This window comes from Tyto alba, unplaced genomic scaffold, assembly GCF_018691265.1.
Source record: "Tyto alba isolate M040663 unplaced genomic scaffold, T.alba_DEE_v4.0 Super-Scaffold_11, whole genome shotgun sequence".
Classification (NCBI taxonomy): Eukaryota; Metazoa; Chordata; class Aves; order Strigiformes; family Tytonidae; genus Tyto; species Tyto alba.
Window position 1 is genome coordinate 5,523,391 of NW_024881273.1, and position 21,504 is coordinate 5,544,894.

Sequence of the window (21,504 nt, forward strand, 5' to 3'; positions counted from 1 at the left end):
AAATGCTTCAGACCAATTTATTCAGCTTTGTTTTTAAATTCCAGTTGTAATCTGTAACAACTTGTATATGTTGGTGTATGTACTCACAACAAACTACACTTTTCTCATCTTCAACAGAACTTGTTTTGGACTTTGCATTCCAGAAGTTTTTGCAGCCTCATAGGGAATCAGTTGGATTTCATGAAGCACTGATAGGTAATGTTATTGAGTAAACAGTACCTGCACATTGCTTTAATCAAATTCCCGAGCTATAGAAAGTACAGATGGGGAAAATATTTCACTAGAGGCCTGGGGGGCTGATGTTTTGGGAAAAGTTCTCTGGCTCTAAACCATATTGTAAAACTGTGTTGAGGCCTTGGTTTGCGCTGCTTTATGCCAGCATCAGCAGTTGTGTCAGTGAGTTTTGATTTAAGAAAAAGAATAGAATACATATTCTATAGCAAAACACTTGTTTTAATGGATTTTTTTTTAATTAAAATAGTCTTGTTGCTGAAACAGAGAATATGTCAGCATAATCTGTAGCTGAATAGCATCACCTGTCATGGTGTGCAAGGCAAGATGATACTCAGTTAACTCTAGCTACTGACCTTGCCCTTTCCTACAATAAACCAGGTTGTTTAAAGTTGCAGAGGAAGAAGAATCTTATGCTTGACTTTAAACCTAGGTTTTCATCTGTGCTCTGATTCCCTAGAGGGCATATATATATTTTAAGAGGTTCCTGTGGTCAAAAAGTTTATAATGATTTGGCCTTTCTGAAAAGTTGCAGGTTAGATTTTTAGATTGTTAAAAGTCCTTGCATGACTGATATATTGCTTAGTCATGATGGTCTTGAAATGTAATACTTCAAGAAAACAAATTAGTTTGAGCTCCTTACACATTTGTCAGGAAGTGCTTCACATGTTCTTCATGTGTTTATGTGCGCACATGCCCTGTGAGTCCATTGTCTCCAAGTGTGTCCTCGAGGTCTGAAACAGGACTTCATTTGAAACCAGGCAGCTGCTTGTTTGCTCCAGCATGTAGTTGGAAACTTCCCTTCTACAAATTTTGGGTTTGTTCCACAAATTAAATAAGTCTGACAAAGAAAAACAAAAAATAAAACCCCCACAGCTTGGTAATGTTGCCCAATTGCAGTCTGTGCCATCTCCATGGTTTTGAGCCTTCATTATGCAGCTTGCACTCAGCACACTTTTATTTAAAGCAGAGCTAAAAGTGGAACTAAATAGCTGACGTTCATAGCTGTTCGGTGTGATGCAGAATTACTGGGAGGGGGACGGGATAGGAAGAGGAGCACTGCTAGTGCTGAGTGGATTAGGCTCATTTATTTGCACAGAACTATGCAAGACTGTCCAAAAAAACTCTAAAGTAGACCGTGTTTTATCGAGGAGTATAAGCTAACTGTAATAAGTAGTTGTATTTTGTTTTACTCTCATTTACTTTTGTTTTATACCCTGAAATGATGCAATTCAGTTGCTGGGGCTCTTGCAACAACCAGACAAACTATTGCTACTACATTATTGCAGCATCCCTGTGCTGATTGCTTTTCATGGAGCTATCTCCATATTGTGAAGCCATCTGTTTTTCTTACTGTCCAAGCATTAGGCTCAGTAGTATAAATTACTAACTGCTCTGTGGCTTTCAATTGTTCCTGTTTGTTTAGTGTGCTAGCAGCAAGTCTTCAGCTCTTTCAGCACCATTTATAAGTTTTCTTTGCTCATTTTCTTTTTTTTAAAATGCTTCAGGCAAAAACTATAGTTGAGTGAATTGTTGGTCATTCATGTTGCTGAATTACTGGCTTGATAAAATAAACTTTGGGAGGTAGGTAAGTAGTGTCATCTTTTACAAAAGGTTTTGTAACTAGAGACTAGTGATAGAAACAAGTTTAAAAATCATGGTTTGTGAAAAGCAGTATTTTGCTCCCCCACCGACCCAGTTTCCTTAAATGCACACCAGTTTGTCATATTGCTGGCAGTATAATCTCATATAGAAAGATCCTTTTCGGCTGTGTAAGTACATGCACTGCTGAACAGTTAAGGATACTTTTGGAAAACTTTAATGCTGAATTTATCAGCTTGTGTCTGTTTGAAAACCTAATGGTAATGTAACAATTGTGTGGTTTTCTTAATGTAGTTTCCTTGTCTATCTTCAAGACCAAAAAGATGGAGGTTTTTCTTTGTTTTTCTTATACGTATAATATGTTTTTACATTCTTAATTCACTGTTCAGGCTAAACTAGTCACTTCCAATAGCGCGCTGATGTTCTGTGGTGATGGGCACTGTGGCGTGCTTAGCTCTTTAAGGTGTTTGCTTCTGGGTAGCTCAGAACTGTTGGAGAAGAAGGGGTTGCTTTGGTTTTTGAGGTGAGAAAGGTAAGAATATGTGAGAATATAGGGTACAGCATTTTGTGGCTATTCAGGACTGGCAAGTTTTGGAGAGTGGCAGACCATGTGTATTAGATGTATCGTGATTTTATGGGAAACAGTTGATAAGAAGAGCTGGATACCAGTTCATAACAGGGTGTACTGAAATTTTGGTACAATGGAAACTGTGTGTAGAGGTCAGTGCTGTTCCCCTAAGTCAGATGGATTTTTGGAGTTTTCCAGCCCAGGTTAGAGAGGTGGCTTTGATAAAATACCATAAAATGAATTGAGCAGCAAGGAAAACACTTCTTCCCTCTCTATTTCAGTTACAATGTCAGACAGCTCAAATCTAGCTGGAGGCTTTGAGTCTCTGTAGCACTGAAGCCTGGTAAGCTGCTGCTGCTATTTCAGTCAGGCTCTGAGGTAGGGCAGCGAGGAGCGTTGCACAGGGCAGCCTTTGCCGTGCCGTGGGGTAGCTCTGCTTTTTGCTGTGGGCTCTCTTCTGGGGAGCTGTGAGCTGGGTGGTAAAGGTCAGGAAAGGAGAACCTCCTCAGGGCCTCCCTGGCTTTTTTCAAGAGACTTAAGTAATATTGTGATGCCTTTTTTTTTCTTTTAATTGTTTTTTTTCTTGGTAATGGGAAACATTCAGAAAAAGAAGGGCAGCAGTGTCCATTTGTTCAATATATATTTGAGGCTTGTAGACAGTGTGGCCTTCAGTAGGGAAGGGTGAAGTAGTTAATCACAGAAGTTTGTCTTATGATTTGAGGGAGGGAACACAGCTCTTGGTGAGATGAAGCTGTATAGAAGAATTTTCTATTCCAATCCAATGTTATTACCTCACTTTGTAGCACTGTGGTCATTAGTGCTCTTAATTTACCTTCTAGTAAATATGCCAGATAAGCCATGCAGCCAGCCATATTAACTTTCTATTTATTTTTATTATGATGGCCACCTGAAGAAATAGGCTGATGTCTGCAATTTTTACTTCATTAATAATGAAGTCCACAAAGCAGAGAGGAATGTCTGTTTACTTGGTGCCTTAAACTGGTATACTGATGAACTGCTGGTTTTTTATCCAGTAAGATTTTCTTAGTGATTAGATGAGGAGCTGAAATGTCTGTGGGTTAGATAGTAGACATTTAAATGGTAACTGGGTTATTGAAGAGTGCTTGCAAGACTGCTGATGCATAGAAAGTCAAATGTATGTCAGTCTCCCTTGAAATCCATAAAAATTAATCATTTAGGTTTTCCTGTGGCTTTAACTGTGTCCCACAGCAACTTAAAAATGGCTCCGTCTCAATGTCTTAAAACTCTTCTGATAACATCAGTGCAAATTCCTAGCTAAATAAAGAATCTGTAGTGTTTATCATTTCCAAAAAGTATTTTTCAAATTCGGTTGCGTCAATTAATGATGGGAGTATTGTAGGGCTTATGTGGGTGGAGATGTTTTAGGCTGAATACAGTGACAGCTGCAAGTCTAGTTTTCAGAAACCTGGATTTGGCCCCAAGTATCATTCTCTTTCCTCTCTAATCCTATTTTGAGTCCAATAAAGAGAAGCATATGTTTTCTTGCATCAGCTATGTTGGTGTTACCTTGTGAAGCATGACAAGGTCATGTGTTTGTATGATGAAAGAGGAAATCTCAAATTGTGTTTGAGATGTCTTAGACATGCTTTTTTCCTGTGCTATATTAAAGTTTTCCATGATATACATGGTTAAATTTCTATTCATGTAGGTATGCATGTGTTGATGCTACATTGCCGCTCCTGAAATTGGTACTGTTATATTATTAATATTGCAGATCATGCCACGAAGGTGTCTTGCATTTAATATAGAACATAAGAAGATTTGTCTACCCCATATGAAAAACTCAAATTGGAACTGAAGATGCTATAAAAATTTAAAAGAGACAAGGTCAGCCTGAAAATCGCATATTTTAAAAAGCAGAAAATCATCTATTTTTAACAACAAATTTCCTTACCTGTTAGTACCTGTACTAATAACATTTTCAGTTATTAACACTTGAAAATGGTTTTATTTTAATTGTAAAACTACTTAGTTATCATTTGTCTAGGTGCCTGTTAATTTAGGGTTTTTTAGTTGATAGACATGAGAACTGATCAAAAGCATTTGGGTTCCTGTGCTCCTTCTGTATGATCAAACAAGTTCAATTTATTTCACTCATAAAAGAAAAGGTAATGGATGACTCACTTGCTTTGTACCAACATCATTATTGAGGGGGAAAAAGTAAATAAGAGAGTTCTTCATTATAACAAGCAAAGACAAAAAAAAATTCAGTAATTGAAAATAGAAGTTTAGCAAATTCAGACTACAGCTGAGGTGCATGGTTTAAACACTTGTGGTAATTAAGCACTGGAAGAATTGGAGAGGAATAGTACAGGACTCGCTTTTCTTGGAAGACTTGAAAGGTGAGCACAGGCATATTGTTTTTTCTAACTACATTTGCTAAATTTTAAACACAGAAGTAACTTGAATTAGGTAAGACACAAGATTGAATGTTCACAAAGGTTCTTTCAGATTGACTTTGTATTTCCTAGGTAGCTTGTGGAAAGGATCAACTCCAACCGTCCAGGCTTCTAACTATAATGTAACTCTTCTTTGTCTGTTTTGTGATCGCTAATTATATACCTTCTAATTTGAGGACTCAAAATGAGAAGGGTCTGTATCCATGAGAACATGCTGTCCTCCAGAGCACAGAATTTAATTTGAAAGTTCAGAATCTCAGTTTTTAACTTATTTTCAGAGAACAGCTGGCAAGATGCACTTCACTTCCATTAGTGGCTGATTAAGACGATAAGTAATGGTGGACGGCTAATGACTAATCCTTTATTGCAAGTGGTAGAAATGGAGGTAGAGATTCCAACTTTGCCATGACCTGGCTTAAAGCCTTTTCTGGCTGCTTTGAAGACTTGGTGAGAGCCTGACTGCTGTTATTATCTATAGGAAGCCTACTACAAATATAGTAAGTAGTAAAAACATTTAGCATTCTTAAAATTCTGAGATTCCTCAGATCCGTACCCAACATGAGTGGAATAAGAATTGTGAAGGTAAATTTAACAGTATTTCTAAAGAAGCAAGATAAAGCAGGAAAATATCTTAGAAGACATCTGAGAAGATAAGTGTGGGCATTGTGTGAAATACTGTAAATAACATTCTGTGCATGAAAATGGATTCTGAATAACTGCCTCTTCATCCATGTGATCCTGCAGACTTTGGTAATTTGAGGTCCTTTGGAAAGAAGCACATAATCAAGTCAGAATCCTTAGCACAAGCAGACTTATTTAGATTCCATAGGCAATATGAATACAAGAATTTCCTAGTTACTGAATTCTTTATTGGTAACCTTAACAATTTTAACGTAATTTTTTAGCATATATGACAATTCATGAGCAAACACTGCTTTTCTCCTTGAATATGAAATGTTTCTTGGGTCAACACGAAAGCTCAGATCTCATTGTAGATGGTGTGTTATAAATACCTAGATAAATACAATAAAAAACTTTTGGAGAGGTTTCTTCCTTTTGTTTCCAGTGAGAGAGGGGTAAATAAAATAATTGATGTGCCCTGTTAGCTGTCGACCAAGTTTCATGTGGCATGTCTTTCCTTTGGCATGCATATAGCAGCAGCACATTTTAGCACCTCGCCTACAGCATCCACCTCCTGACAGCAAAACTTGTCAATAGAAAAGCATTCAGCACTTCATTATTTCTACAACCTGAGTGCATTTGCAAATTAATTGATGTGTGGGAGGAAAGGCATCTGCTATTGTAGAAGCCCTTAACTGTTGCAGCAAAACTAGAAATAAACTGGTTAGCTGTAGTGAGCTGATATGCTCTTGCAGGTGTTGAAGCCTCTGAAGTGGCATCTTGTCCATTTGTCTTGCTGTCTTTGCTTGGGTTTTTTTTTTGTTTGTTTGTTTTTTTAATTCTTTTTTTTTTTTTTTTAAACAAACCAAACTGCTCACTGAATTGTAACCACGGAAACAAACAGTATGATAAAGATAATACCATATATACTTATATGTGGTTAGTTAGCAAGTAGTTTCATTTTTCTTGCTGTCTCAGCACTAAAAGAGAGTTTTAATTAGGACTGTAGTGAATGACTGGGAGCGTTTTAAAGGCTATTAATCTTGTAGTGTAATTGAGTTAATTATAATATCATTATAAGCTCCCATGAAAATAATATGAAGTGTATTCCATTTGTTTTTCTCTTAAAGATATTTCTGAGGTCCCCCAGCTTCATCTGAAATATTCCTACAGGAGGTCTTCAACAGTGACAGAGAAAACTGTAAAGCCATTTTATGTGCCGTTCCACCAAACCCTTCTGTTTGGCACATGATCCCCTTCCCCATCTCGGGCTCTCTGAGCTGCTACTTTACCTGTAAACTCCAAGTAACTTACTGCAATGGAGGGTGTCTCTTTTCACTTTCATTGCACAGTGTAGTATTTCATTGGTTTTCTGGTTTCTGATCAGTTAGCTTACCCGAACGTGGCAGATGAGAGTAAGAATATGTGATCTATTTTCAGAAATAAAGATTACAGAAGCTTTTGAACCGTTACTCTTTGTGCTGTGGTAAAAAAATGTGTAGCAAAAGAGGTGTTTTTGCAAAGCATATGGCTTTTACACCACTTCAGACTACAGTAAGTTTTGGATTTGGTTGTAAAACATCTCTGTGCTTTTTGCACTCTCTAGTCAGAGTGTGACATCTTCAACAGATGGACAGATAAACTTTCCATAATCCATGTCTTTCCTTTCAGAAGAGGAGATGAGATTCTCATTTGTAAAAGTTGTTGAGGAAAACCTCATCTGTATGAGTCTGGTGTATGCTTAGATGTTGGGGTGTGAAAATTTGATGGATACACAGCTAAGCGCTGGAGTTACTGATATTTTTGGGGACTGTCTTTTTGCAGATGCAAAGTCAGCCCTGCTTTTGTATGTACTTCAAGCCTTATTAGAGCATTTACTTCATCTATTTTCAGAACCATATGCTTAATCATGGAGTGTGAGCATGTTGCTCAAATCCACCTTCCCTGTGTTTTGGCTATTACACTGTCTTGTTTGCTTTTTGTAACCGTGCGTTATCAGGATTGGTTTGGTTTAATATTTTTAAATTCTACAATCAGGAGTTGCTTCCAACCTTGGTTAACCCTGCTGGGATGGTGGAACTGCCTTTTTTTCTTTCAATAACTTTGCTGGTCACACTTCTATATTTTCCATCTTCTTGACTATTACAGATTTTGTAAATAGTTTGGAAATGCCAGCTTGTGATGTATGGGCCTCTTTAACATTTCTTTGATTTATGTGCACTGTGCTGAAAAAAAGCAAAGGAAGCATATTATTCTGGAAAAAATGTTGCCAGTCTTCAGTTTTTTCAGTCTTAGTTAAAAGCTACACTTTTATCAATCAAACCTGATAGATTCTTTTTTTCATTCCTAAAAAACATTCATAACTTAACTCCTTCAAGCCTGGAGAAATAATATGACTACAACTTTTATAAATGTCTACCTATTTTTTGGATGTCTTACCTTGAAATATCTTTTAAACTGATTTTTCAAAAGTTAGCTTTTTCATGCATTACAGCTTCATAGTAAGTCTCTAAAAGTAGAGACATTAAAAAAAATCACAAAGTGTAGGGGGTTTATTTATTCTTTTTGTAAATAAAGTTTGGCCGTATGCCACTATTATCAATAGTGCATTACACAAACTGATGTAATAAAACACACTTTGGTCTCTCTCAGTATGGAGTAAGATGGTTTCTCTACCTTGGATACAAATGACAAGGGTTGCAGATTTCATTATCCAACTTTTCATGTAAATGTCGTAATTAAATGCAGAGAGCTAATTTTTCTTGAGTCTGATGTTCTGTTTCAGATAAAATTCCTGAAAGTCCATGTTGTAAGCCATAAATGGCTATTCTGAAGGATTTTTTTTTTTTCTTAAAGATAATTGTGTTTTAATTTAGAGTTCTTAGTTAATGTATAGTATTGTTTTAGCTGGAGAAAATTTTCAGTGAAACTTTTGAGAGAAGGAAGAGTTTACAATGCTGTTAGTGATCAGCAGGATTGCTCTGTCTCCGAAAAGTCAATGTGAGGTTGAAAACAGAATTCAGATATGTATCATTAATTTTTAAACACAGAAAACTTGAGTAAGGGCAGAAAAGCTCTTTAAGTGACTTTTGGGAGGGTGGGGGTGGGGCAGGGGGAGGGAGGGAGGAAGTTTCATGTTTTGTTGACCATTACATTTCAGCATTCTGCTTGCAGGTACAGTGGCTATGGTCATTTCTAAAGAGTATTGTAGAGATGGCCATTCAGTGTTGAATGCGACACATTTTAAATGGAGAAAATACTGTGTTTCTTTTTGACATTCATCTTCCAGAATGCAGCCAATCGCTTTGCTTCCAGCCACCTATGGTGATTCTAGGGTTTGTCTGTGCAAAAATGTATGTTACGAGTGAGGGTGAGAATTCAAGCCTCTTTCTCTAATCACCTACAAGTGACCTGTATCAGTTGACATTTTCTGTGTATGAATGCTTTCTGTGGGTCACTTTATACTGTTTTGGAAGGAGTATAAATGAATCCAATCATGAATATTCTGAAGCTATAGTAGGAATGTTCATATAGGGAAATAGGCCACATACATTCTGTTCCAGATCGAACTGTCCTGCTTCAAGCTTTAATTGGTTGTCCTTGCTAGCGGGCTGGAAATTAGCATTCCCAGCAACATTGCTTCAGGATGCCTGCTAGAGGTAAAGAAATAGAGGATATTAGCAAAAGTAACTGTTTAAGGAAGAATTCTCTCCTAGTTTGGCACGTTCAGCTCAGTTTAAACAGTATTCATGCAGCCCCTTCTACTTGGCACGGTGGTGTGATCACCTCTAGCAGAAGATGTGGTGATGTCTGGTACAGCTCGGCAGCACGTCGCCGTACCTGTGTCAGGATGCACAGTGCGCCGGCACTCTCCTCCTTGAGCACGGCATCCCCTCCAGGAAGGCTGCGGGAGCCCGAGGAAAGCCAGGTTTCCATGTGCTGGCAGGGAGGCCCAAGGCTAGGCTAATAGCTATTGTCTGACACTCAGTTGGGTATTTGCTACTTTAAATATATTGTGCATTTTACTTACTGTGCGAGTGACCAAATCAAAGGAAAGGCATTTAACAGAAGTTAAAATAATTAATTTTAATGAGGGAGGAGGTTGGGGGGGAATTAGCAGCACAAGTACCAGCTGAGGTCATTACTGCTACATTGCTTATCCACTAACAGATTTCCCTCTCATCTGTTCTTTCACTGTCTTTCTCCCCTTTGTGTGATGGTGCAGCTGGACTAGTTGGATTTACATAAGCTGCACATTGTGGACATTTTATTTAAGAAGAGTATTATTTTTTTTATTTGTCTGAAAAGTAGTTTGTTTGCTATGGTGGTAAAGCCCAATACAGTGCTGCAAATCATGGCATCCTGGTAGACAATTTGAAGAGTATTTCTATAGCTGATTGCAGCCCTTTATTCTACCACTCAGTTTTAAAGTATCTTCACATTTCTTACATAAGCACCTGAGCATCCCCTGTCACAGAGTCAGCAGGCCATTCTTTATACTGACGTAGCTGCCACCTGAGCCCTCGACACCAAAGATTTAGTCTAAGGCTTCAGAAAATATTAATTTTAGTGTGAGAGCAGTGTCTGCATTTCAAAGTTCTGGTGGGTGTTTAAGGGAGCAGAGCAGCACGGGGGGTAGGAAGATATTAATTGTGTCCTTATTCAGTCTTGAGTTTTAATGATGACTTTTCCCTTCTACAGTTTATTTGTCCTGTTCAAAGATAATACTTATGTCAAAAGAAATTTGGATTTTCTGTCAAATATTGATCAAGTGCACTTCTTGGATCTTTAGACTTTAATGAAATCCATTAAGTGAACACACAAATGTGAATATATCACAGAGTGACACTAAGACCATTTGCCTTTTAGTGGACAACCTCCGTACCAGCTACTACCCTGGAGCTCAGGGTTACTTTTAAATACTACTGTTTGTTACTGCATGTGGTTTTATTTTGTTGTTTAGATGCCAAATATAGTGTAATAATTTTACTCTGCTTTTTGTGATTGTGCTATGTGTCTGGGTTGTTGGATATCCAATGAAATGCCAGTTCATTTAGTTATCTGCCAGGAAATATATATCTTTAAGCCCTTCAGAGTACCCGGAGGTATTTATAAACATCTTAAGCATAACATACAGTTATTCTTCTGAAGAGGAAGATGAAGCAGTGTGTAGCCTCAGTTTGTGATTACTATCCCTCTACATCCATTTCAGAAATACTGGATCTCTTTAAACCTCAGAGCCTGTTGGCTGTGCAGTGTCCCTTTGTGTTGACATTATCAAAAAAGCAAGAATATGTCACTGATGTAACTATTAAATGGATTCCAGAATACTTTTTAAAAAAACCTGGAGCAGTAGTGGCTTTTGCAGAGACTTTGAACAGTGCAGATAATTCTGTTGGCAGCAAGGATGTAGATGCTAAAGTTTTGACCAATTCCTTGAAGAAAGTGCTGCCAGATTTGCTATCTCTGCATGGTAAAAAGCCAAAGACTTGCAAGCAGTATTGGAGTGAGGGAACATTGATGCAGTCATTCATCAGCAGAACTTCAGTGTTTTTGAAAGGAAAGTAAGGGAAGAACACACTTTAATGCTGAAATCTGACACTAATTAAAACAGCACTCTGAGCAAAAATAGGAATTCAAAGACAATGGAATAAAAAAATATAGTGAAGACAAGACGTTAAAAAAAACAGGGATATATATCCATGTATTTCTTACTATTGTGAGTGTATATAAAAAAAATGTCTAAACTTGCTTCTCAACTCTCTAGCCTTGGGACAGAGGAGGATAGATGTAAGGGAAAAGCAGGATTGTGTGTGCAGGGGCATGTGCAGGTAGATGTCCTCAGAATGCTCCCGATTGCCGGGTTTATTGACCAGGGTGAGGCAGTGGCACCGTGCATCTCAATGCGATGCAAATAGGAGCTGTGGCATGCAAGAGGCTTTTACAGAAGTGCGAGCTCATTAGTTTCACAGTTTAGTTGGATCAGGGTGTTTAGGAAAAGATGCAATAACTTTTGTACAGGGATTTAAAAAAGACTGGAATTGGGGTAGCCTTTGTTCCCATCATGAATAGCTATTTGTTGATTAAATATTCTTGTAAACCGGAAAGTGTTTGGGGGGCATAAATGCTTAAAAAAATAGAACAAAGTGTCCTAATTAAATTGTACACTAGAGGAAAGGCACAATGTCAAGCTTTCCTGTTAATTGAAAAGCCTGTAACACAAGAGGAAAACCAATGAGTAAAGAAATTGGAGACTGCTCTTTTGGTTTATTGATGCTGTTTTGGCCAAGTCAAGAATTCAGCTATCCTAAAATGATCAAACATTATTTGCAGAAAAAGAGAATTTCCAAAACCGGCCTCATTATCTGAGAGAAGCTTAAAAATATCAATTAAGGTGGTGTAATTTCTCTCTTGCCTACTTTAGTCTGCAGAGATGAAACTGTGGGAGTGTCCAGTTTGCTTGCTCATTGCTCTTTTCAAAAGAACAACTAGAGTTTTATCATAATAGACAAATCCCTTGTTAGCTGCAAGAGAGAAATAGTTTAATGATGAGGGGCAAAATACTGTGCATCTTAAAAGGAGGCAAATGTAAATGCATACACCAGTACTGCAGTGAACTTGGAAAATTCCATGATAGGCAAGTATCTGTCAGCCATTTCTGCAAAAATCCATTTCTTGGAGGAATGAAAATAAACTTTTTTTTTATATTACTTACATCTGAGAAAATGCTTTACTGTTTATGTATGTGGTCAGTAAGTATTTAAATGAGAGTGGAAAAAATATCGTAACAGGGCAATGTGATTACAAAGAAAAATCATTCTTCTGATTTCACTTTTTAAGGAAAACGGTGCTTAAAAACCTTTAAATAATGGTAATATGTAAATCTAATGTGCAACTGTGAGTTGACATGATCAACTGTAAATGCTCCAAGTGATTGCTTTTTTTTTTCTTTTCCTCAATTCTTACCTTATTCCTACCCAACCAGTTTTTGCAACTTTAAATGGCCTTGTCAGTAAATGGAGTGTAATGACTTGTTTGGTCAGCAGTCAGCACATGCAAAATCTCCAGCCCATGAATTATGTAAGCCAAAGACCTTTAGACCCAGCATGATTCTAATGATGAAGCTTTAGTTTTGGAAGGTTTAAATTAGCACTGTGTACAGGTTTGTAGTTTCATAACACACACTGTAGAGTAAACCTGTAGGCCAGAATACACTCTGTCATGATATAGTCAATCATTTCTGCCGAACAAAGGGACCTTACTGCATTGTTCTGGTTGAAGCCCTCTGGCTGTAGTGGAAGTTCTCTGTCTGCTCCAAACCTTAAAGATCATCTGCAGAAGACAGGGTGATCTTTTGGGGGGATGGGGGGGGTTACTTTTTGTTTGATTGTTTTAGGATGTGTGTTGCTTTGTTTCTGTTAAGAGAGTCACTGGAAAAGAATAAATAAAAGATACTATGTGATTAACTTTCAAAAAAATATTAACGCTTTTGGAACAAAATCCAGTCTGTATTTTTCTAATACACCTTCTCTGTTTAAATAGTTCATGTAAAAGCCAAAGACATCATCTGTGAATGAAGAAATTGCCCTCTTTACAATTACAACTGTGAGAAAAGTGATTCCAAAGAGCTCTCTCTGTTATGATGTATTTCACTTTGTGAGGAAGATTGCAAAGCCGTTAATATATGAATGTAGTTTTCATATACTCAGGAACACTGTGAAAATGTGAATTATGGCACCTGCAAACATTAGTGATAATATTTTCTTTCAGAAAATATAGGCTATGTTACCATTAACCTAGAAAAATAATGAATCTTCAAAATAATGAAATTTTAGAATAATTCCGAGTTCTGTTTTTATTTACCTTCAGGTAAAGCTCTTGCATGAATTGAAATGTTATTTTCAGTACTTTTCCTACGTCCTTTAGAACTAGAGTGTCTTTTGATTTTAAAATGTAGAATTCACACATCTACTTGGAACCACAGTTTTAAGAAAAATATCAGCTATCATGAGACTCATCATAAAACTGTACAAGTTGGCACTGGTGTATATCCTAGTTGCTAAGTGTTATAAATCGATTTTTTTGTTGTTGTTTTTTATTTCTTAGTTTTGTGAAATAGATTTTATGTTTCATCCGCATGTATTGGGGAAAAAAAAGATCAATCTTCTTGAAATTTTACAGAGGAATATTTCATTAGGAAGTAAAGAGCTTAGCTTCAGTAAACAAGCTGAAAGACATAGATGCTTACTGTAATAAAGTGTCCGAATGATGGGGAATTCTGTAGCGGTTGATAAAGAAATTATTTGTAGCACTACCTAGTGCTGCACCAATACTCAAGTTCAGTGAGTATTTAGCATATTTTGTGGATAAAGCTATTGCTGTTTACCGTTCTGCTGGCTTAAATGAGCACAGTTGTCAAAAGCAGATGGAAGATGGTTGGGAATACAGTTACAGAAAGTAGTCGTGACCATCCACAAGTGCCCAACTTTTGGCTGCGGTGGGTCGCAGGGTCTCTCAGACCTGCGTGGGCCACCCCTCTGGAGTCCGGAACCTCAACACACAACAGCTCTGCCGGGTCAACCCAAAGGCTCATGTTGCCCCATATATCATCCCCAGCAGGAGCTATAAGCACGTGCCTATATACAGTGTTCTCCCCAATGTTCTTCCAGCCATCAGCAAACGCTGACTCAGGAACTTCTTGAGCTAAATGTGGCTTCTGTGTGTTTATTAACTCTCAAAGGTTTTGTGTCCCACGAGCTCATCTCTGCTTCCCTGTGTGAGCCTTTTAGCACCCGTAATATCCCCTGACAGTACATTTCATGTGCGTTCCCTAAGGTGAAGAGAATATGTTTGGAAATAGTGTTCTCTTGTTAGTATGAAAAAATTTTGAGGGGATTAGTATGGTTTTATCTGAGATTTGCTGTCATGGCTGATGCTGGCGGACAAAGGTGTTTATTTTACAAGAGGAAAAAGGAACTGCATGGCATGTTTGTTATCCATCAGCACTGTTGAATCACTTGGCTATAGTTTTGATGGTAGTGGTACTGCTTTGATAGTATTTTCAGTCTTGTTTCTGCTCCTCAGAACAAATGATTAAGAAACAATTTTCCAATCTCTTCAGTTAATACCCCTCCACCCCCAAAAAAGGAATGCATTCTGTGCGATACAGTATGTGATATTTTAATAATGTATAAATCAAGTTGGACAGAAGCTGCCTGTCAGTTTTATTAACTTTGACCTTTTCTCCCATTCTAAGGATGGTTTGGTAAATATTTAATGGCCCTTATAGATTTTGACAGTTGGATCTGCATTCCTAGGAGCAAAGGTAGATTATAAAGAAATACTTAAAATTAATAAAAATAGCTTAATCACTGGGAGTCAGCCTTCAAGGACAAAATTGTTTTTTAGAATATATTTATTTTTAATTATTTTTTTTTTTTTTATGCCTGACCACTAAATGTCAGATTAGCTGGGAGGTTATGAAATGTTTTTAAAAGGTTGCATTTAAAATTCATCTATGATTAGCACTGGTGATTACCTCTGTCTCTGAGCAAGTGTCCAAATGATGTTGAAATACCTGTCAGTGTCATTCTGCACAGTGTACATAAGTGAATGGTGTCAACAGCACAAAATGGCTGAAGGGGGGCTGCTCTTACAAGATGCAAAAAGAAGAGGGAACAGCGTGTTCCTGGAGTCAGAGGGGTCTTCTGCCAGGGCTGTCTTTGCCTTTAATTCCCTGAATATTGCACTCACTGCAAATTCTGGTAGTGAAGATTGAAAACTAAGCCCCTGACACTTTGAAACATTGCCTTTCAAACATGTACTGTCCATTGCTCTCATTGATTTTTTTTTTTTTTTTCATTTCAGAAATCTCTCTGAGAAAAACAAATTTGAGGAAAATTCATTGGTCTAAGCGGAGTTGTTGGGGCAATACCGTGCCCCTCCTCTCCCTGGCAGAGCACGGTTCTCTTCCCATTAGGAATGCGATGTGTCTTCATGTTGTGCCATGGGCGGGATCACGTGGCAGAGCAGCCGAGTAAATCAGGAGCCAGTTAAAAAGCCTTATGGATGCTCTGAGCATTGACATTTGAGTCAAATTGGCTCACGGGATAGCTTCACTCATTTTAATAGCCGTTTTCAGGTAGATCACCTTATCAAGCTTTGTTTCCTTCCTTTTCAGTCAGTACCCTGCAGAATAGCTTTACCTAAGACCACTTTATTTTCTGAACGTTTGTAAATCATGTTTTCCTAACTAATCTTTTTTTAGATACAGACCATGGGGTTAGAATTGTTAACATGTTGAACAGTTCACCTTTTTCAGAGCAAATCTTTAGACAATGTAATGAACACACTAACATGGAGATTAGAATGGTGAAGGAAGTTGCATTTGTCCAACACTGAACATCTCCATCCCCACTTCCCTCCTTCCCCCCCGCCCCAAACAATGGGGAATTAAGAATGCAAAATGTAAATTAAAAGTGTTTGGAGATAAGCTTTTAGCTTGTTGCACTTGAAGCTGGTTTCAGGACAGACGCAGCACTGTAGCTGTTCTTAAATCTGTGAGCAGTGGGAATGGACTCAAAATCTTGCAGATTCATGTTGTGTCCTTCATAAATTTGTTTTTCATTGACAAGTAAAATAAAAGGTTAGAGGAGAAAGCTACTGAATGTGAATATTTCTGCAATGCCATGGAGATGTGCTAGCAGGTATTTTAAAGGCTAGATTTTTCTTTACAGTGGTAGAAACTTCCTTGCAAATGTTTTGTGGTTTTATGTTTAAGAAAAAAAAAAATGAGTGTTATTTCTAAAATGCTGGTTTATACAGTGAAAGGGTTGCGTCTTTTTTCCTCTTATCTTCTTTGAAAAAGTAAGAAAGCTTGATCCCTTGAGAAGAGAAACAGTCTTAACATTTAAAAGCAAGCCCAAGTTTCAGGAGAGTTAAGACTTGAGAGGAAGTCTTTGATACGTCATCTTACTTGCCCTATACCATAATTTCCTTGTAATACCTGTTTCACAGCAGACTTTTTTTATGCTTTTGTTCATATCATCTTCCACCAAGCAAATATATGTGAAATACCATACATTAACTTACTGACTGGCTGTAATTTGACTCAAGTGGTACAGATAGTAGAGATCTGATATAGATAGAATACTGTAGTGGTGTGTATTTTAATATATGTGTTTTTATTTTCCAGTTGCAGTATCATGCCGGGCTAGCATCTGGCCTTTTGAATCAGCAGTCTTTGAAACGTTCAGCCAACCAGATGGGAGTATCTGCAAAACGCAGACCAAAAGCCCAGCCAACAACTCTTGTCTTACCTCCTCAGTAAGTTATGGAATATTTTGAAGAGTTGGGGGGGGGGGGTGTGGGGGAGATTTTTTTAATAAAACTTTTTACTGTAATTATTTATTCTTTTAAATCATCATAATAGCAGCTTTGTGCTTACATTTTTGTTTCATACAAGATGAATTATTCTTGTTGGATGGGTGGAGTACCCTATGGAAACAATATTTTGTTTCTGGTGTTTATGGAGACACTCTGATAATGGAGAAGCTGTAAGGATTCTTCTTTGTAGCCAGACATAAAAGTTTTTGCAACACGAGATTGTCATTGAGGAATGATGTTACCCTGATTAGTATGACTCGGAGCTTCAAGTAGGACTTTTCTGAAGGTCCTAAAAGGCTGAAGCCAAAAAGTCTTTGGTGTGAGTACTTTCTCGACAAACGTCTGTTCCGAGTCCATCTGTTCACCATATGTTAGTTTTGCATTGAATCTAAACCTCTTTTACAGGTGACAAGCAATTATGAGGACACTTAGAAACTGTTTGAGGACATAGAGTATCAACACTTTAGGCAGTCTGTGTACTGATGCCAAAAACAGAGATGTCCACAACTAAGCTTATAAATTAATAAACTGCTTAAAATATTTAGTTACATATAAGAAAATTATTATGTAGAAAATGAACTGCTAAGCAATTATTCATTGTACTGAGCATCCTTGTAGTTTGTGGAAACTGCCTGTTTTTTTCACAGAACAAGAGTCACTGATGTATAAACACTGTGCTAGTAAAAACTTCATAGTTGTAATGATAAAAGTTCCTGTTGTCACCAGAGTCCACAAGCCTAAGTTGATGAAGGAATCAGAAGAAACCAAGAGTTTTTTCATATGAATGACTGAGAGTTTCTCATATAAAATGAGAAAAAAAAACAGAGTCAACAGAACTTTCCCCTTGTAAATTAACTTTAAAGGGTTGCTAATTCAAGAATCCATAAAATGTTCTATTGTTTTACCAATAGGTCAGACAAAGAATGGTTAGAAGGGCAGCTCTAGCAGAACTATAGTTTTGAAAACCAGATGTTGGTTATCCTATATCTGTGAAAGAGCAGGGATATATTGTGACAAACTGGCTAATGAGTTTTCTTCCTTTATCAGGTTTATCTAGCACTTAAAATGGACTTTCCAAGAAGTCTATAAACTAGAGTACTGTGATACTGGTGGTCACAGTTTTTATTCAGAGGTCTTAAAATATTTTAGTGGTTTGTTTATTTTTTTAGTCATGGCTTCTCCAGTTACTAGAAATAAGGATAGTGAGAAAGAAGGAGCTAGCTTCTATTTTTGCATAGAAAAGTCTATACTTAAACAGTCACAGCTGTATAAATCTTAATATGGGGTATATAATATACACATTTAAAAGTATTGTATGTCTTTTTATCTGCAGGTGATTTTTCCTTCAGTGGTGCATTTAACTAGAATTGGCAGATAGAATGCAATTTTAGTGTGGTAACTAAACTTCAGCTAGTAGTTGACTTGTGTTTCAGTATCTTATTACCACTTCCAGCATTATTCACAGGGAAAATATATTTATGCTGAGCTGGCCCTTTTATCCCTCCCTGGTTTCTTCCTCTATGGCTTTTCTTTGACCTTTCCATATTTGTCCTTATTTGCTATCTTGTATGTCTTAGGAAGAGAATAATACCCATAATAAGACAAATCAAATACCTGTTGAGCTCAATATCATGTCTCCAACACAGGACAGAAGCAAATTATGAAAAGACTTATGAAAAGTATTTAAAAAAAAAAGAAAAAGACAAATGGATTTGAATATCATGATTTTGCTGTAGTTTCATGCAAATAATGATGAATCATACTGTGTGGGGTTTTTTTATTTTATTTTCATTCTTTATAAAAAAATTAAGAAAATAATAAAAGGTGCAAAAGAAGAAAATATCCAGGTGCAAAACTACATATCTCCTTGAAAGGGTATACTGCATACTAATTTTCCCATGGCAGTTCAGTGACTTTCTTTTTTTAATCTTTATTGGTTAGTCAAGAAAGGGGTAACCGTTTCTTTTTCTTTTTTTGCTTTGATGTATGCTATTAAAATTAAGGAAAATGACAAGTCTTTGGGCTGAGTAACAATGTGCTATGAGTCAAGTATATATTAAATGCTTTTCAGAGCAACTGTATTATCTAGAGCTTTTCTTAAATAAAAGTAGTTAAAACCGGCTATATGCTAAAACATTATTTTAGAATACTAGATGGGAACAAATAGCAACACCGCAGTAATCCTTTTCAGCCAGCAAAGGAATGAAGGAAACGCTTTTACTCAGGAGATAACATAGGTGATGATTAGGACAAAGAATATTTTGTTTTATTTTCATTCAGAATTTGTTTGATATGTCTTCATTTGAGTTAAAGGTAGTATTAGAGTGTATGCTGCTTATTTATTTATTTATATTCCTGTTCCTTGAAGAAACTGCATGGATAACTTTTGCTATTGCACATTACATTCTTAACGGCAGTGGTGCAAGATGAGCATTAATCTTGCTAATCCACATCTTTGATCTTTACTGCTATGGTGAGACTTGAGTTTGTTCCACATACTCAATATACCCAAATGGTGTCTCTTCTCTTAACGATGGTGATACAAAACTTGATTCTTGTGCTGTGTTAACTCACTGTTCACTCGAGCCCTTAGTCTCTCTCCCTGCTCTGCTTTTTCTTCTCCCTTCCTATCCAAAATGCCTTTTTACAAACAAAATCAACAAACAAACAAAACAAAACCAAAACTGAAACAAATACCACAAACCAAAACCCTCAACCTTCTCTGCCTGTCTTGAAGCTCACAGAAGGAGCTGAAGAAAGAGTTTTGCTAATGGCAAAGCTGATTATTGCTGGGCGCTCTCATTTGACCCTTGCCAGCCTTAGGCCATCTTTTGATGTGCTCTGGCTTGGAGATGAGAAGCTCTAGTTTTTCACTAGTAGGTATCTGAAACAACAGCAGCAATTTTGAATCAGAAGTGGGTTTTTTTAAATGGAAGGTCTCTGTCCTATGCAAGCACTACCAATAAAATTTTAATTTTCTCACTGTTTTCATTATCTGAGGGCTTCTAAGGGTGCTGAACAGTTTTGAGAAGAGGCCTTTAGGTGTTCAGTTTTGCTTTTCAGTATTGGTTTTCACTGGCTCTGAAAGTGCAGGAAGGAATACTAGATTGATATGCATCTTGCTTCTAGCCAAATGTATCTGTATGAGAAAATGACTAACTGCTGGCTTCTTTCTCTCCCTGCTTAGTCCCTCCTTCTGTCTTCTATTAACAAGACATCTCCCTGTACTTGCTAATAGATGCGTTCCCTCACATGCTTCTCATCTGGCTGCTGGTTCCTTCCTTCTGTTAAAGAATCTCAAAGCAGTGTTTGCTGAAGTGCTGAAAGCTGTCAACTCCTTCCAAGTGACTAGGAGAGCATATACATGCAACCCTTCTGAAAACCAGGATGTCGTCTTCTGGTTTGAAATAAATACTATAAGAAATGACGGCTCTTAGTTTTTTCTTTCCTCTTAAAATGTATTAATTGATGCAGTTAATTCATCTTGTGTTATTTTTCTTGGTACCACATCTCAAAAGCAAATTCCCAATTATGAAGTTGTTTCCATGACCCTGTGGGAGCAGAATGCTGTGCCCTGAAGAGTCTGGGGTGTTTGAGAGCAGTGACCCATGGAGGTGGGCCCTGCCAGTGGACCACCCTGCTGAGAGCCCAGCAGAGTCTGGGATGTCACTGTCTAGCTGGAAAATGATAGCAGTGAGCCACTGTGACAAGAGGAAGAAGAAAGGAGGAAGCACAGGATGTTGACTGTATTCTTGCAGTTGTATTCACTGGCACACACAAGAGGGTCAGTTAGTATTAATGGAAATTTTTAGGGGTCTCAGCTGAAAACCTTGTGACTTTGATAGCTCTGTTGCATGGAGCTTTTTCAGTGCTCCCAGTTTAATCATCGGTCTTCTCTGTCTAGAAGGAAATTGCCAGAACAAGAACTTGCTCGCCACAAAAGGTACTGAGACTCTTGCCCTTCATGGTCCCTTTTGGGGTCATTTGTTGTGACATTTGTGGGTTTGGGGAAATAAACACACTATAAACAATAAACAAGTGGAAGTCTGTTTTTTGTTTGACAACTTCAGGCTCAATGGACAGAGAGGCATGAGTATAAGAGAGTCCAACTTTTTTGTTTTAGGGCTCTTCAACTTGTCTTGTAAATCTCTTGTGCTCTGATGTATGCCCTAACCTGACAGTGAAAACACTGTAATAAGTTGAGTAAAAAATCTCTGAATTTGTATTCTATTGCTATGAGCAGACCAGCAAAATTACTTTTTTCTTTTGTTTTCTTTTTTTATTAAATAAAATAAAAAACAGTGCTGCCCATGATATTATTCTAGATAACTGAGCAACAAAAAGCTGTGAAGATAATTTTTCTTTTAGGAGATAAGGACTTGAGGATAGAGCAGAGACTCAGGAGGGTCACATTGCATCTGCCACTTGTTCTGGGTGGGTTAGAGGAGGTCTCTATTCTGCTCTCTACAACCCAGAATCCATCTGGATTCTTCTTTTCCAGAATAGGGATATATTCAAAATAAATCTATACTTGCTCCATCCTTTGGAGACACATTAGCAAAAGATACTCTTTAGCGAGTGGTCTCCTTTAAAAGCTTAATTTACTGGCTCACAGAGTATCTGTTCATCTGCATTTGCAAAATAAACTTAGATATC

The 21,504-nt window shown here is 37.4% G+C and overlaps 1 protein-coding gene across 1 annotated transcript in view; it reads left to right on the forward strand.

The window, feature by feature from the left end:
• Positions 1-21,504, forward strand: part of LOC104356965 (mediator of RNA polymerase II transcription subunit 27) — a 94,546-nt gene that overhangs the window by 20,287 nt on the left and 52,755 nt on the right. Inside the window, exon 3 of the mRNA XM_042786960.1 lies at positions 16,658-16,788. Within this exon, the coding sequence (XP_042642894.1) occupies positions 16,658-16,788 (131 nt within the window). The remainder of the gene's footprint in view (positions 1-16,657; positions 16,789-21,504) is intronic.